This window comes from Rattus norvegicus, chromosome 10 (genome assembly GCF_036323735.1).
Source record: "Rattus norvegicus strain BN/NHsdMcwi chromosome 10, GRCr8, whole genome shotgun sequence".
NCBI classification, from domain to species: Eukaryota; Metazoa; Chordata; class Mammalia; order Rodentia; family Muridae; genus Rattus; species Rattus norvegicus.
The window spans coordinates 86,028,345-86,043,858 of record NC_086028.1 but is presented as its reverse complement, the minus strand read 5'-3'; the positions used below and the strand labels follow the sequence as shown (position 1 = coordinate 86,043,858).

General features: G+C 43.9%; 1 protein-coding gene across 7 annotated transcripts in view; it reads left to right on the top strand.

Moving 5' to 3' along the window:
* Nucleotides 1–15,514, top strand: part of Dnajc7 (DnaJ heat shock protein family (Hsp40) member C7) — a 36,443-nt gene that overhangs the window by 11,561 nt on the left and 9,368 nt on the right. For 6 of the 7 annotated variants that reach the window (XR_594788.4, NM_213625.2, XM_006247311.5 and 3 more), the window contains 4 exons: nucleotides 5,431–5,519; nucleotides 8,652–8,776; nucleotides 9,118–9,231; nucleotides 12,163–12,237. Coding sequence is in view for 6 of the 7 variants with exons in the window: in NM_213625.2 (NP_998790.2) it covers nucleotides 5,431–5,519; nucleotides 8,652–8,776; nucleotides 9,118–9,231; nucleotides 12,163–12,237 (403 nt within the window). In the remaining variant the exon portion in view is untranslated. The remainder of the gene's footprint in view (nucleotides 1–5,430; nucleotides 5,520–8,651; nucleotides 8,777–9,117; nucleotides 9,232–12,162; nucleotides 12,238–15,514) is intronic. The other variant, XM_006247313.4, reaches the window with a different exon arrangement.

The window sequence follows — 15,514 nt, the reverse complement described above, 5'->3', positions numbered from 1 at the left end:
TACAATATTTTAGTTCCTAGTAAGAAAATAAAATATTCTGTGGTCATTGCAGTGATATATACATGTATTGAAATATTATGTTTTATCTCACACATAGTTATCTTGGGACAAAAGTAAAATGTTTAAAATAAAAATTTCAAAGACAGGGGGGCTGGGGATTTAGCTCAGTGGTAGAGCGCTTACCTAGGAAGCGCAAGGCCCTGGGTTCGGTCCCCAGCTCCGAAAAAAAAAAAAATTTCAAAGACAGACCAGACAAAACAAGAGAGCCAAGAACATAGGCTGGGTTCTGCATGCATACAGGGTCCTGAGTTCAGTTCAGCATTAATTAAGATGGGTACAGTGCACAACTTAGGAGGTTGAGGTAGGAGGACTAAAAAAAAAAAAAAAAAAAATTCAGGAGTGAGTGCTAAGCAAGGTATCTAAACCACAGAACCAGCAGTCTCCCCTTTCCTGAGCCAGAGTTCCAGGGACACTGTGGACATCTTTGTTTGCAAAGGATCAGGTTGAGGGCAGCCCCTAGTCTGTCCCATCTCGGTTTGCAGAAAGCACTGACGTGCATCTCTTCTGTTGTACGCTTCCATTCAGTTTGCTTCCAGTGAGTAAGTCTAAGTCATTTGAAAAAAATAAAATTCAGGGTCATTCTTGGCTTTGCAGTGAATTTGAGGTCAGCCTGAGCAAAGCAGATAAAGCAAATGAAAACAAGGAACCTGCAGAGGCTTCTAGCAGTTATGAGGCCTATGCAGTTACTGTGGTACCTCCCTGTATTACTGTGGTATGTGACTGCTGCTTTCTTTGTTGGAAGGCAAGTGGAAGGCTCACCACAGCATTGCTTCAGAATGCCTGTGCACGTCTCGATTGGATGTCAGGAAGTATTAAAAGCACGAGATGTATTACAGTTGTTATACCAGTTCTGGGTATAGATATTTTGCTTTAATATTTTAGGGTCTAATCTGAACTTAATTTTAGGTTTTTATTGGGTTTTTGTTGTTTACTTTGTTTGGCCTTTTTGAGCCAAGATTTCACTAGATAACCCTGCCTGGGCTGAAACCTCTACGTGTAGACCAGGCTACTCTCAAACTCCTAGAGATCTACCTACCTTTGCCTGCTGAACACTGCAAATTTAATGTCGTGCCCATAGAAAACAATCTCAATTCTTTCTTTCTTGGTACTGATGTGTTTTAGCAGGTTCATATAGAAACCTGATTTAGTCGTCAAATGAATTAATAACCCTGGCAGCAGTGACAGATGCCACCTCCTCCAGGTTGCCCTCAGTCCCAGGGTTAACTAGCTCTTTGCCAGACCCACTTTGACATCCTTCTGTCACTTTGCTGCAAGGGCAGCTTGAACAGTGTCAACCTTTCTCAGTACTTGAGAAAAGGTGGGACTTGAGTTATTTAGCTCTCTGGAATTGTTCCTGATTAGGCCCCAACAGATTCCAAAGATCCCCTTTTTCCTCTGCTGGTCTTAAAGGGTCAGGCCCATTGGTCTTGTGTGTTTGGGGAGGTCCAAAATGATGATGGACTCCTCTTTGGACACAGGACCTGGATACAAAAAATTAGCATTCAGCCTAAAAGCACTGAGTGCCTAAGCCTAGCCAGCTATGTTTCTATGAGAATTCATAAGTCCTTTTCATGAAACTGTGGGGATAGCTAATCCTGGCCTGATGTGCAATGCGAGGTTAAAAACGTGGCGACTTGTCACAGCACAGTTCTTGTTCCTTTTGCTGTGGGCTGACTCTACATTGCTTGCTTTGTTTGCTCTAGAATGGAGTCTACTCACTATTTACTAAAGTGGAATGCGATTCTTGGGGGAGGAAGGTCCATCCACTGGGGCTTGCATCTTAAAGAGAAAGGAGCCCCGCCCTTCTGTGATGATTGCTAGGGGCCTCATTATGCTTGAGTAAACCCAGATTTCAGTCCTAGGACAGATTTTTTTTCACACCAGAGCTGTTTTGTGTCTTAGTTTAAAGTTTTTTTTTTTTTTTAATGGTCCTTGCCTTGCTTCAATAGTGCAGACCAATTTTAAACTTCTTATCAGCATTGCAGAAGTGAGCATTAGAACGCTTAGGTATTAGACTTTGGATTCTGACAAACATGGCCACTCCCTGACCTTGGACAAGTTAAATTCTAGACTTAAGTTTCTTGGGGGGGGGGGGAGGTGGCATCATGACAATGAAATTTACTAACTTGGCTAGTTGTGCATGGAAGTTGTGACTCCAATACTTGTTAGCAATTCCTCCTGAAATCGCCACATTTGGTTTACCTTAGAAGCCAGCAGTGCACTCAGGCACCGTGGGAGCAGTGTGGAGGAAAGACCACCGCCAGTAGTAGCTCTAGGTCCTGTTTCCTGTTACTAATAAGCTTCATGCTGCTGGCACAGTGGCTGAATGCTTTGGTTTTCCTCAAGGATCTGGCTATTCTTAGTCACTGCTGACTGAAGGAGCAGCTAGATTTTAGTTGCAGATGGGTTAGTATCCGTGCCAGAGTTTACTGCGTTTCTTCAAAGGGGTTTTTCAGCTTCTGGAATCCCGTTTAGGGGAAGCTCATGGACTCTCTTGGTGTGTCTGCTCTTAAAACATAAGCTTTTCCTAGAGTTTTTGCTTAATTTATGTTTAAAGGAATTTAGTATATTGTATTGAAAGATTTCATTTGAGACTCCTAAGCTTTGCAGTGAGGGAGGCTGTTCCTAGGTTCTTTTAATAGCAGGCGGCCTTCTTATAGCATTGTGACAGTTAGTGTAATGAGATTTTCAGGCAATTTCCACCCAGCAGAGTTTAAATCTGTCAACATTAGTAGGTCACCCCATTTTCCTCCTTTCTTCGAGCAGTCTTTTTATGTCAGGGGGCCTTACCCTAGCAGTGTTGGGGAAGTATGAAAATGGAGGGAGCTTCGCCAGTGTGTAGTAAGAAGTGAACGACAAATCTCTCTCCTGCTGCATCATCCCACCCGTATCATGGCCAGTAACTGTTGCTGCTGGGGATGTAGTCAGTGACATAGGGCTGTCCTGGAGTGTACAGATCCCCAGATTTGATCCCCAGAACTAGAGTGGGACACCAAAAACTATGACTTTTCTCTCCTCTAGGCAACCCTGAACTGATTTCAGGTATGGCTATAGCAAGTAGGAAAGGAGCTTCTTTTAAAAGAAGCATGCTTAAGGGGCTGGGGATTTAGCTCAGTGGTAGAGCGCTTGCCTAGCAAGCACAAGGCCCTGGGTTCCGTACCCAGCTCCGAAAAAAAAAAAAAAAAAAGAAGCATGCTTAAATACTTAGTTTTGTTGCAATAAAGAATCATCTATCATTCAAGTTGGGAAATAGTAGAATGTTTTGAGGTACTTCTTGGTGTTTTTCTCCCTCTGAGACAGGTGCTACTGTGTAGCCCTGACTGTCCTGGAGCTTACTATGTGCTGTGTAGACCAGGCTGGCCTCAAGGTCCCAGAGATCCACCTCCCTCTGCCTCCTGAGAACTGGAATTAAAGATGTGACCGCCACACCCAGCTGCTTTGGGTTCTTTGATAGAGTTTGCTCTTTTCAGTGCTGTTTGTCATGTCTTGACTTGAACCCAGCTGGTGGGTGGATGGTGAAAAGATCACGCACCAAGCAGCTTCAGAGCCTAGTAGGAAGAGGAGCAGAGATAAGTACTCCATAGTACTCCTCCGGCGGTCTCACTCCTTGCTGTCAGCCTGCCTCTGTCTTAAATGCTTTTGCTCCTTGGCCACACACCTCTCTGACTGTTCTTCCAGTGACAAATGGGGAATCACTCTCAGGAATCTAAACTAAGATTCTTTTTTTTTTTTTTTGGTTCTTTTTTTCGGAGCTGGGGACCGAACCCAGGGCCTTGCCCTTCCTAGGCAAGCGCTCTACCACTGAGCTAAATCCCCAACCCCCTAAACTAAGATTCTTTTTTTTTTTTTTTGGTTCTTTTTTTTCGGAGCTGGGGACCGAACCCAGGGCCTTGCGCTTCCTAGGTAAGCACTCTACCACTGAGCTAAATCCCCAGCCCCTAAACTAAGATTCTTAAGGCTGTGTCCTGTTTCATACTGAGAAGTCAGTTGTCCCCAGTGAAATTACCTGCAAATGTTTTTCCTAGAAGTATCACAGGTTTGGGTTGGGGATTTAGCTCAGCGGTAGAGCACTTGCCTAGCAAGCGCAAGGCCCTAGGTTCAATCCCCAGCTCTGAAAAAAAAAAAAGAAAAGAAAAGAAAAAGTATCACAGGTTTATAATCCTAGCACTTGGGAGACTACAGCAGAATTGCCACAAATTAAAGGCCAGCCAGGGCTACATGTTAGGACACTGTCTCAAACCCAGCCCTTCAAGAAACAAAACCAAAAAGGGACAGTAGTTGTGACATACTGGAAAATTCAGTGCTGGCTTTCGGTGGCTCACTTACTAAGCATATGTGTTTGTTTGTTTTAAAAATTATTTATTTTTATGTCTGTGAGTACACTGTCACTGTCTTCAGACACACCAGAAGGTGGCATCGGATCCCATGACAGATGGCTGTGAGCCACCATGTAGTTGCTGGGAATTGAGCTCAGGATCTCTGGAGGAACAGTCAGTGCTCTTAATCACTGAGCCATCTCTCCAGCCCTTTTTTTTTTTTTTAATAAGATTTTTTTATTTTTTTATTATTATTATTATTTATTTATTTTTTTTTGGTTCTTTTTTTTCGGAGCTGGGGACCGAACCCAGGGCCTTGTGCTTCCTAGGTAAGCGCTCTACCACTGAGCTAAATCCCCAGCCCCAAGATTTTTTTTTTTTTTTAAAGATTTATTCATTTATTATATATAAGTACACTGTAGCTGTCTTCAGATACACCAGAAGAGGGCATCGGATCTCTTTACAGATGGTTGTGAGCCACCATGTGGTTGCTGGGAATTGAACTCAGGACCTCTGGAAGAGTAGTCGGGTGCTCTTAACCGCTGAGCCATCTCTCCAGCCCAATGAAACAATTGTTTTTTCTTTTTCTTTTTCTTTTTTTTTTTTTTCCCCCCCGGAGCTGGGGACCGAACCCAGGGCCTTGCGCTTCCTAGGTAAGCGCTCTACCACTGAGCTAAATCCCCAGCCCTACCTGGCAGGTTTTGTTTTGTAGTAATGTGTTGTGTTTTTGAGCCTGTAGCACAGGCTGGCCCCAAAATCACAGTTTTTTTGTTTTTGTTTTGTTTTGTTTTTGTCTCAGCCTCTCCAAACTACCATGAAACTTGGGATTTCAAGTAGGAACTACCATGCCCAGCTGAAAGGAGTTTTCCTGATTTCATTTGAATGTCTCTGAATAGGTTGTAAATGGGCTAGATGACTTCATTGGACCTCTTTTGGGTCTGTTGGCTTGTTGGACATATGTATAAGTCATTTCCAGTCTCATGCTATCATGAAGCTCGGCTCTTCTGAGCTCATCCCTGAAGCCTGGTGATGTGAATCTCCTTTTCCTTTTCAGGGAAGCAGAATCCTTCAAGGAACAAGGGAATGCATATTATGCTAAGAAGGACTACAATGAAGCTTATAACTATTATACAAAAGCCATAGGTAAGGAGTGCAGCCGGGAGATTGACTTGCCAGATGTATAACTGGTTCCTGCCTAAGCTCACGACTGACTCATCCTTGGGATCAGTGATTGTGGCTACAATGCCCAGCATATGCATCCGATGGTTGGTGCTTCCTTCTCTATCTTAGGAAACAAAAATGCGTCTAATCTCCACGTTCTTAACATGCCAGCGTGTTTTATTTACTTTTAAGGCAGTTTCATGTAGACCAGCATTGAACTTTCAATTGAAGATGGCCATGAACACAGATGGCATTGAGCTTGTACATGTTACAAACAAGCCACAGTTCACTAAGCACATTGGCCCTCTCCACCCCCCAAAAGACAGTTCAGTGCTGTAGCTTTTCTCTTCTGTTCTGTTGTGGTGGTGCTGGGGATGAGATCAGGCCTTTCTAAATTCCTATGTAAAGTGGCTCTACCTTGTGCTCCAGGCCAGCCCCTATAGCTATAACTTTTAAAATGGATGCATCATTGCCCTTCTAGTTTGCCTGTGACCTTTGAAGAGAGTGTCAGCATGGAAGGGGGTTTTGTGCAGTCCTGGGCTTTCACTTGCTCTCTACTCCCTGTTCACCCCTCAGCCTTTTATCATTATTACTTGTGTGAGTGTGTGTGTGTGCATGTGTGTGTGTACGCATGCATAAGTGCTTGCTATGGCATATGTGTGGGACTCGGGATAACTTGCTGAAGCTGGTTGTTTCCCTTGGCCATGTGGACTGACCCGGCCTGCAGGGCAGTCAGCGGAGGTTGGGGACCACCTAGGAGAGAATGGGGGACAAGAGACATGAAGAAGGACGCCAAGACAAGAGTCTGATCAAGGCAACAACTTTATTTTTTTCCAAGGCTTGATTTATACCATAACAGGGGTAACAGAGGGAGAGGGGAAGTGGGAAACATCCACAAAAGCCAAGGACACAGCTCTTGTGGTCAGGCAATCGGCTGACATCAACAGGATGTCAGAAAGGTCACAAGTTTGTCATATCACTAGGCATCTTGACCACCAGATTTGTATTAGTCTTCTGCAGCTGGCTGGGGATTTCCCATGAACCCAGCCATACTTAACCCTAACTCTAATATTAACATTAATAATGGGGGGTTTTAAGGACATCGCTCCCAACAGTGGACCATGTGAAATCTCGGGTCATCAGGCTTGATGACAAGCGCCTTTACCTGCTGAGGCTGGCCCTCTTTTAAAATCAACTTTATTGTTTGTTTGTTTGTTTGTTTGTTTGTTAGTTTTTAAATAAAGTTGGAAATAAAAGTCACAACGCGATAAAATTACCCAGACCCCCTATAATTACAATAGGCATTCTGACACTGCGGATCGTCACATTAGATTTTTTTTTTTTTTTTTTTTTTTTTTTTGGAGCTGGGGACCGAACCCAGGGCCTTGCGCTTCCTAGGTAAGCGCTCTACCACTGAGCTAAATCCCCAGCCCCGTCACATTAGATTTTTACACTTTCTCTGTCAAATAAATGTTTAATAAACTTTCCCGCTACCAAAACCAAAAAACTCTGTGATACAATTAGAACTAGAAGAAAACACCTCATCCATATTATGAGGTATAATATACCCTCTTCCATAGCTCCTGTCATCCTGTCATCACCTGCATTCGGCTTCTACTCAGGCCAGACAGCTGCCTTTCTTGTTCTCTTTCTGCATGTTATACTATACCCACACGTACATTTGTTTATATGTGTATGTAAGTTAAAGATTTTTTTCTTTTTCTGAGTTTATGTGACCTAGTATTACACATTCTAAGGTCTTCATTTTTGTGACTGCATTTTTATTAAGAGCAGAACAGGATCCATATATATAAGGCAGCAATAGATATGTACATACACCCAGGAAAGAAAGAGCTGGGCCTTGTGGCAGTTATATCTTTAATGTTTTCTGAACTCTCCAAGTTGGTTTCCACATTGGCTATATTAAATTGTACTCCCCCTACAGTGATTAAGTTTTCTCCAAGTCCTCTCCAACAGTTATTGTCAGCTTTGTTGATAGTCACTTTGACTGGGATGAGCAGATATCTCAAAATAATTTTAATGGTTTTGTTTGTTGGTTTTGATTTTGGATTTTGGATTTTTGAGACAGAATTTCTCTGCATAATAGCCCTGGCTGTCTTGGAACTCTCCGAGAGCTTCCCGTCTCTGCCTTTGAGTGCTGGAATTAAAGGCATGTGCCTGGCTCTGAGATTTCATTTGAGACAGGCTGGCCTGGAACTGACAGAAATCCTGCTTTAGCTTCCTATGTCCTATCTCCTTCAACATGTTTGTTTGATTTTCTTGACACAATTCTCTTATTGTCCCAACACACACTCTTTTGGTGTGTGTGTGCACACGCACGGGCATGGGAGGGGTGGGGAGTGAACGAGAACAAAAACATGAGTACGAGCGTGTGGGTTGGAGATTGCTTTTCTGTGTCATTCACAGAGGCAGTGACTCAGGCGACTCTGGAGCTAATTAATAGGGTTGGCCTTGAGATCGAGTTTGTTTGGAGGCCCCTTCTCTCCAGTCCCAGGCAAGTCACTGTACTTGCCCAGGATTTACTTGGCTTCTGGAGACCTTGATGTGGATACTCACCCTCTATGACAAATTTAGCTACTGAAACATCTCTCTAGGCCTCCCGTGAACTAACCCTTTGAGAGGTAACACGTACGTAAGATCAGTAGCCTGTGCTGAGCTTTGTTTTGTTTTGTCTGAGTCAGCGTCTTACTGTGTAGCCGTGGCTGCCTTGGAACTGGCTCTGTAGACTAGACTGGTCTTAGACTTGTAGAGATCTGCTGCTGCTGTCTCTGTAGTGCTGGGATTAAAGGGTGAATCACTATACCAGCTAAACTTTCTTTTTACATATTTTATATTTTTGGTTTTTATTTTATGTGTTTTGAGTATTTTACATGTATGTATGTACTTTACATGTATGTATGTACATCACATGCGTGTTTGGTGCGGGTATCGAATCTCATAGAACTGGCATTACAGATGCTTGTGATCCACCATGCAGGTCCTGGGACTCAAACCCAAGTCCTCTGTAAGAACAACAAGTGCTCTTAGCCACTGAGTCGTCATCTCTCCAGCCCTCTGTGCTGAACTTTTTATGTTCTATTATCTGTCCTATAGATATGTGTCCTAAAAATGCCAGCTATTACGGTAATCGAGCAGCCACATTGATGATGCTTGGACGGTTCCGGGAAGCTCTTGGAGATGCGCAGCAGTCAGTGAGGCTGGATGACAGTTTTGTCCGGGTATGTAGTGTAGCCCTTTGGTGAAGATCAAGTGTCTATACAGTTGTGTTGCTCTACCCCAGGGTTTCTCAGTCCTACAAATGAGTGCTGTTCTGAGCATTACAGAACGTTCTACAGTGTCTCTGCCCTATAGCTGCTAACCATCAGGAGCACTTCCTCTTTTCACTGTGACAGCCACAACCTAGTTGTGACAGTGTCCCCTGAAGATAGAGTGCTCCCGTTGACAACACCTGCGCTAGCCTTTTCACTGTGTGTTGGTGTCTCGACTGTTTGCTGTTGTGTTGATTTCTTTCTGCCTATGCAGTCATGTTTCTTTCCTTCCTTTGTGCTCTTTCTTCTAGGGACACCTCCGAGAAGGCAAGTGCCATCTCTCACTTGGGAATGCAATGGCAGCATGTCGTAGTTTCCAAAGAGCCCTAGAACTGGATCATAAAAATGCCCAGGCACAGCAGGAGGTAGGTCTGATCTGTTCCTATGAGAGGTGGTGGTGCCTGGGTCTAGAAAGAATACTGACCCAATAAGGCAGGGCTGACAGTCCCACTTCATCAGCAGCTGCACTTAGCAGACTTCAGGCAAATCTCGTAGTCTTTGGGACTCTGTTTCCTTAACTGTTGAATGAATTTTCAGTCTGTAAAAAGTGGAAAACTTCTGAGATGACTGGTCTATAGGTCTAATGCTTCAAGGGACTCAGTAACATTAAAGTTTCTGAAGAAATTCAAAGCTGGGTTGTAGCTAAGTTATAGAACATTCGTCTAGCATGTTCTGAGCCTGGGGTTCAGACCTCGGTGCTGTCAGAAAGAATTGGTGTATGTTCAGACGTGGCTTAAGCTGGCAACACACATCTTTCAGTTGTGCCATTGTGTAGTAGGTACCTGGACACATTTTAGTGAGCATCTCAAAACTGCCCAACCCCTGGCTTACGTTGTCCATATTCCTGACAGGAATTCCACATTAAACAAAAAAGTGGGGTCTTGCCATTTTCTATTTTCTTTTAAAAGATAGGGTCTCAATGCCAGAAATATACCTCACTGGAAAGAGTGCTCACCTAGTGTGGATGAGGCCCTGGTTTTGATCTCCATTCCCAATAAAACCATATGTGGTGGTGCATACTTTGGAATCCCAGCACTTAGGCGATGGAAACTGAAGGACCAGTTCAAGACCATCTGCAGCTACATGACAAGTTTAAGGCCAGCCCAGGCTACATGAGACCTTGTCTCAAAACAAGACAAAAAATGTGTCTTCATGTAGTCCAGGCTAACTGGCCTCATCTGTCTACATACTGGAAAGGTCTATTTGTCACTATTTTTATGTGTATTGCTCTATGGGACCTTTTGGAAATGGAGTTATAGACAGGTGTGAGCCACCATGTGTGGTTGCTAGGACTTGAACCCAGGTCCTCTGGAAGAGCAGCCAGTGCTGAGCCATCTCTCCAGACCCTGTCACCAGCTTTTTGAGGAAATGTTTAATATTTTCCTTGGAGTGGAGGTTTTGTTTTTTGAGGCAAGGTTTCTCAGTGTATGCTAGGCTGTTCTGGAATTTGTACTGTACACTGGCTCTGGCAGCCATGTTGGAGGTCAGGGTTATTGCCTGGAAGATCAGTTCTCATGCTCTACCTTGTTTGAAACAGTGTCTCTAGTTTTTTGTCTTTGAGACAAGAGCCTCTTTATATACCTGTGAATGACCTGGAGCTGGATGTATAGACCAAGCTGCCCTTTGCCTCTCAAGGGTTGAACACTACAGTGGCCCACAAGATAGGGTCTCTTGTTTGCTTGTTCATACTCTCAGCTAACTGGAGATTCTGGTGTTCCCATCCGTCTTGCCTTAGCAGCACTGGGTTTATATATGCACAGTGCCATGACGGGTTCAACATGGGTTATGGGATTTGACCTCAGGTCTTCGCACTTGTATAGCGAGTGTTTACACGCTGAGACATCTCCCTAACCTTGATTTTGTTTATTATATTTGCATATATATGCATGCCACCTGTATACCTGTGCCTTCAGAAACCAGAAGAGGGTATCAAATCCCCTGGGGGTGGAGTTAACAAGTTATAAGCTGCCTAGCATGGGTGCTGGGACTAAACTCAGTATTGTGGAAGAGCAGCCAGAGCCCTCAAATATTGAGCCATCTCTCCTGTGTCCTGCCCCATGCTCTCCCCACCCCTTTTACTGGGTTTTAAGACCAGGTCTCTTTGTAGCTGCATCTCTGTCTGATTTCTACGTAATCCAGGTTAACCTCAAACTTGCTGTTCCCCTCCTGAGTGCTGACATTACAGACATGCAGCACCATGCCTGGCTTTTTGATGTGATTCTTTTTTTCCTTCTTTCTTTTTTGAGGTAGAGTTTCACTATATAGCTGTGTAGGTATAGCTAGCCATAAACTCACAGAAATGTACCTGCCTCTCTCTTTTAAGTGCTGGGATTAAAGGTGCTTGCCACTGAAAGACCCCCAAAGTGGGGAGACCCTCACTCAAGTCTCGGGATAACACAAGAACTCACGAGAGACCAATCTTGATGCAATCAATAAGAGGTTTATTGATAGGGACGACAGAAACCAGTGCACTGGGGTCGAGACTCGTATGCCACACAGGAGTAGAGGAGTTCGACCTCGAATGGTTGGGAGAAGGGGTATTTAAAGGAAAAACCATACCGAATCACAAGGAAGAACCTCCTGTTTCTCATGATTGTTCTTTAAGATTTTAATCTAACTTTATGGTTAGCCAGTTCCTGCTACTATGGTCAGCTGCTACTATGGTCAGCTACTATTATGGTTAGCTAGTTTCTGGAACAAAGTGGCTGAACTAGCTGGTACAATTACTCTTCTGTGATCAGCTAGTTTCTGGAACAGGCAGTTCCAGGGCCCGCTTTTGGCTTCAACTTTTGTCTAGGGGGCAATTTTAAACTTTTTCCTTTCAGCCACCATGCCCAACTTCTGTGATTTTAAAAAGTTGTGTTGTTAAGACGTCTCACTATATAGTTCTGACTGTTCTGGAATTCACTATGTAGACCAGGCTGGCCTCAAACTCTAAGAAATCTGCCTGCTACCTCTTGAGTGCCAGGATTACAGGTGTGTGCTACCATACCTGGCCTCAATAATATTCTCTCTCTTTCTCTTTCTTTCTTTTTTTCATTTTTTTTTTTTTTTGGTGGGGAAGGGGTCTTATCAAGACAAGGTGTCTCAGGGTAGCCCTGGCTCTCCTGGACTTGGTTTGTAGACCAAGCCAGCCTTGAACTCACAGAGATCTGCCTCATGAGTGCTGGGATTAAAGTTGTGCACCACCACACCCACCCCCTGCTTCAGGGATATTCTTGATAGAAGGAATTCACCAGGGCCTTAGTGGCTTTCATGATTGTTCAACCTAAACTTCCCTTCTTTTCCTGGTGTAGTTCAAGAATGCCAATGCGGTCATGGAGTATGAGAAAATAGCAGAAGTGGATTTTGAAAAGCGAGATTTCCGGAAGGTAAAGTAGAAGTGACTTCGGCCCGCCTCCTCTGTGCTGAGATGATACAGAACAATCTAGACTAGAGCACTGTCATTCGATTTGGCTTTGACTTTTTCTCTCTTAAAAGTATTTTTTGCTAAGTCGCTTTCTTAACTTTATTTGACTTTTCAGTTAAGAGCAAAAACCACCTTGCTTATATTCCTGTTGGTTATGTTAGGTAGTGTCTCAGAGCTGTACTAATTAATTAATGAAGGAAAAACCAGCTGGGAATAAATACTGGGCGGGGTTGATTAATCCATGTTTATCTGATTATGATGTTGAACTTGCTTCAAATGGAGTAAATGCTATAAATAAGAGTGGGGAGAAACCCTTGTTACATTTTTGGAGTGTATGTAACCTGTTACCATCACCTTTCTGCCACAGTCGGCCAGCCTCAGCTTCAAAGGGCTAGGATTACAGCCTGAGCCACTGCTGCCTTTTGGATGTTATTTTGGGGTTTGTGTGCAGTTCAAGCTGGCCTGAAAGTTGGCGGTCCTCTGCTGCCACTACACCCAGCTCGCTGTTAGACTTTAGTAAACCTCACAGTGTGTGGTGGGTTCTGACAGTCTGTGTGTTAAAGGGGTTGGTGTATCTGAAATAGGGAACAATTGTGAAAGTTCCAAGATTTTTCTAGAACTTGTAGTTAAGCCTGAAGTATTGATTCTCCTGTTTCTTATATAGTATCGAGAACAAGCTTCCAATAAAAAACGAAAGTAGGAAGCAGATTGACAGAGGTGAGAAATCCTTATCAGGAGATTTGTGGGCTCCTTCAGCAAGGTGATTAGTCCAGGGGAGGAGCTGGGCATCATGTGTAGGGGTTTGTAGGGCTTTCAGTAGCAGAAGTGTTCAGAAGATTTTTGGGGAACAAATTAGCTTCCTTTTTGACTTTCACACTGTGAGGCTTTTATTTGTGAATCAATATATCTGATTAGTTTATGCAAAACCTTAACATTAACCTACTGTCTTCTGCCCATTGGTTTTGATAATCATAATGTCTTTGTAGTGTGATTCCTCTGTGTGTGTGTGTGTGTGTGTGTGTGTGTGTGTGTGTGTGTGTGTGTGTGTGTGTGTGTGTACACAATTTGGAAAGCAGTTCTAACTACTGTCACTTTTTTTTGTTTTTTTTTTTTTTTTTCCTGAGGCTCACATAGGCAAAAGCTTTGTCCTGAAAAGCGGGCAGTCTTTTGGGTTTCTTTTCTCTCTTGCTCACTCTGGAGCCAGAATCCTGAGTTTGTGACAGAATCCTCTGTTTCTGACATCCCAGCCCCCCCACTCTAGCTCATGGTGATGTCACAAATGAAGAATTATGATCCTGGCAGGGGAAACAGATGAACTTGGAAGAAACAAAGATCTTCTTTGCCTGCAGCTGTCCCTCCTGGGGACGTGGTGGGGGTGGAAATAAGCATTGCTGGGCCTCAACTGATGACTCCTCATGCGAGCAGGGCCAGCTCTGCATAGGACCTTGTCCTTGTGGAGCCAAAGGGTGCGGCCGCTCAGCTGTCCACTGGCTTTTCCTCTTCGTCTCATTCTTTAACAGTTTGAAGAAATCAGTACCTCAGTTGTTATTACTGCCCTTAGAACTTCAGTGACCAGTGCCACTAAAGGAGTGCCATCTTGTCCTTGCTGCATTGGCAGGACAGGAAGTGTCAGTAGACTGCTCAGTGTTTTCTTTCTTGCTTGTGGGTTTTCCTTTTTGAGATAAGGACTCAATGTAGCCCTGGCTGTCTTATAACTGGCTATGTAGACCAGGCTGGCCTTGAACTCACAGAGATCTGCCTGCCATTGCACCCACCTTGGCTGGTGTTTTTAATCTCAGTTTTTGAATAGACCCTCTTCTTAGTAGAAATAAGAAGCATGAGAGGATATTAGTGATGAGTGTTCCTTCAAACAGGCCCTCTGGTCTGCCTCTTCACTCTCCTACCTGACCCCAGTGCTGGGGTAGGGCTCAGTGTCAAGTTCTACCACTGAACTGTTGTCTCCAGCCTTTTCCTGTACCATGTTGTACATACATCAAATACAGACATTTAGTTTTGTTTGCATGAAGGAAGTGCACTGTTCATATTATGTACCTTTTATAGGTACTCTGCATAGGCCTTGGAGGTCTTTCTACAGGATACATGGAATATTAGTGCATTCCTCTTTAGAGCAATGAAGTATGTCCTATCAGTCTACAAAATGGAAGTTGCCTTTCCTTGCTTTTAGAATTCATACTCAGAGTCTTAGAGGTAACGGTGTGCCCCCCCCCCCCCCCCCCCCCCCGGAGCTGGGGACCAAACCCAGGGCCTTGCGCTTGCTAGGCAAGAGCTCTACTACTGAGCTAAATCCCCAATCCCAACCGCAACCGTGTCCCTTAATTGCACATTTCTCCTTTGGTCCTTGTTCTTAGGGAGAATGTGATTTAGTGAGGAGATCCCAGGAATAGCAGCTAAATAAGAAATGAGAGCTCAGAGAACAAAGTTATGGGAAAGATGAATTCATGGAGAGCTGTGTGTCTGACAGAGTAAGCTCACTGTAGCTTTGATAAAGAGGCTGACTTGTGATTTACACGGAGCAGCCAAGTGTGGTAGTAATGTGACCTCCATTAGAATCCTTATAGCTAGCTAGTACACTGTGGGATTTTATACTGAAGTAAGTGTCAACTCAGTAACAAGATGTGCTTTAATCCCAGCACCCAGGACGCAGAAACAGCTAGATCTCTGTGAGTTCAAGGCCAGCCTGAACTATATGGTGAATTGCAGACCACCTAGAGCTGCACACTAAAACTGCTTTTTTTCTTAATGTTTCCAAAAATGTATTTATTTGCATGAATATTTTGCCTCTATGTATGTCTGCGTACTTTGTGCATACCTGGAACCCTTATAGACCAGAGGAGAGCATTGAATACTCTATTTGGATCCCTTGGGACTGAAGTTACAGACAATTGTGAGCCACCATATGGGTTCTGGGAATTGAACCCAACCAAGTCTTCTGGAAGAACAGCCAGTGCCCTTAACCTCTAAGTCATCTCTCCAGGCTCATCTCCCTCCCTCTGTCTTTTAAATATGTGAAGCTGTTGTCACAGGAAGAGGTGGCGTGTGTGCCTCAGTTTCTGTTCTGTGTGCAGCACTCATCCTGTGCCAGGTGGTTCTTGCTATTCTTGTCTCACTTGAGAGCTAAAGCCTGACAGACAGTGAAAATAGTACATTATGTCTGTGAGAAGAATGTGAGCTTTGATCATAGTCACTGTGGGTTCACAGTGATGGAGGCTGCTTTCTTG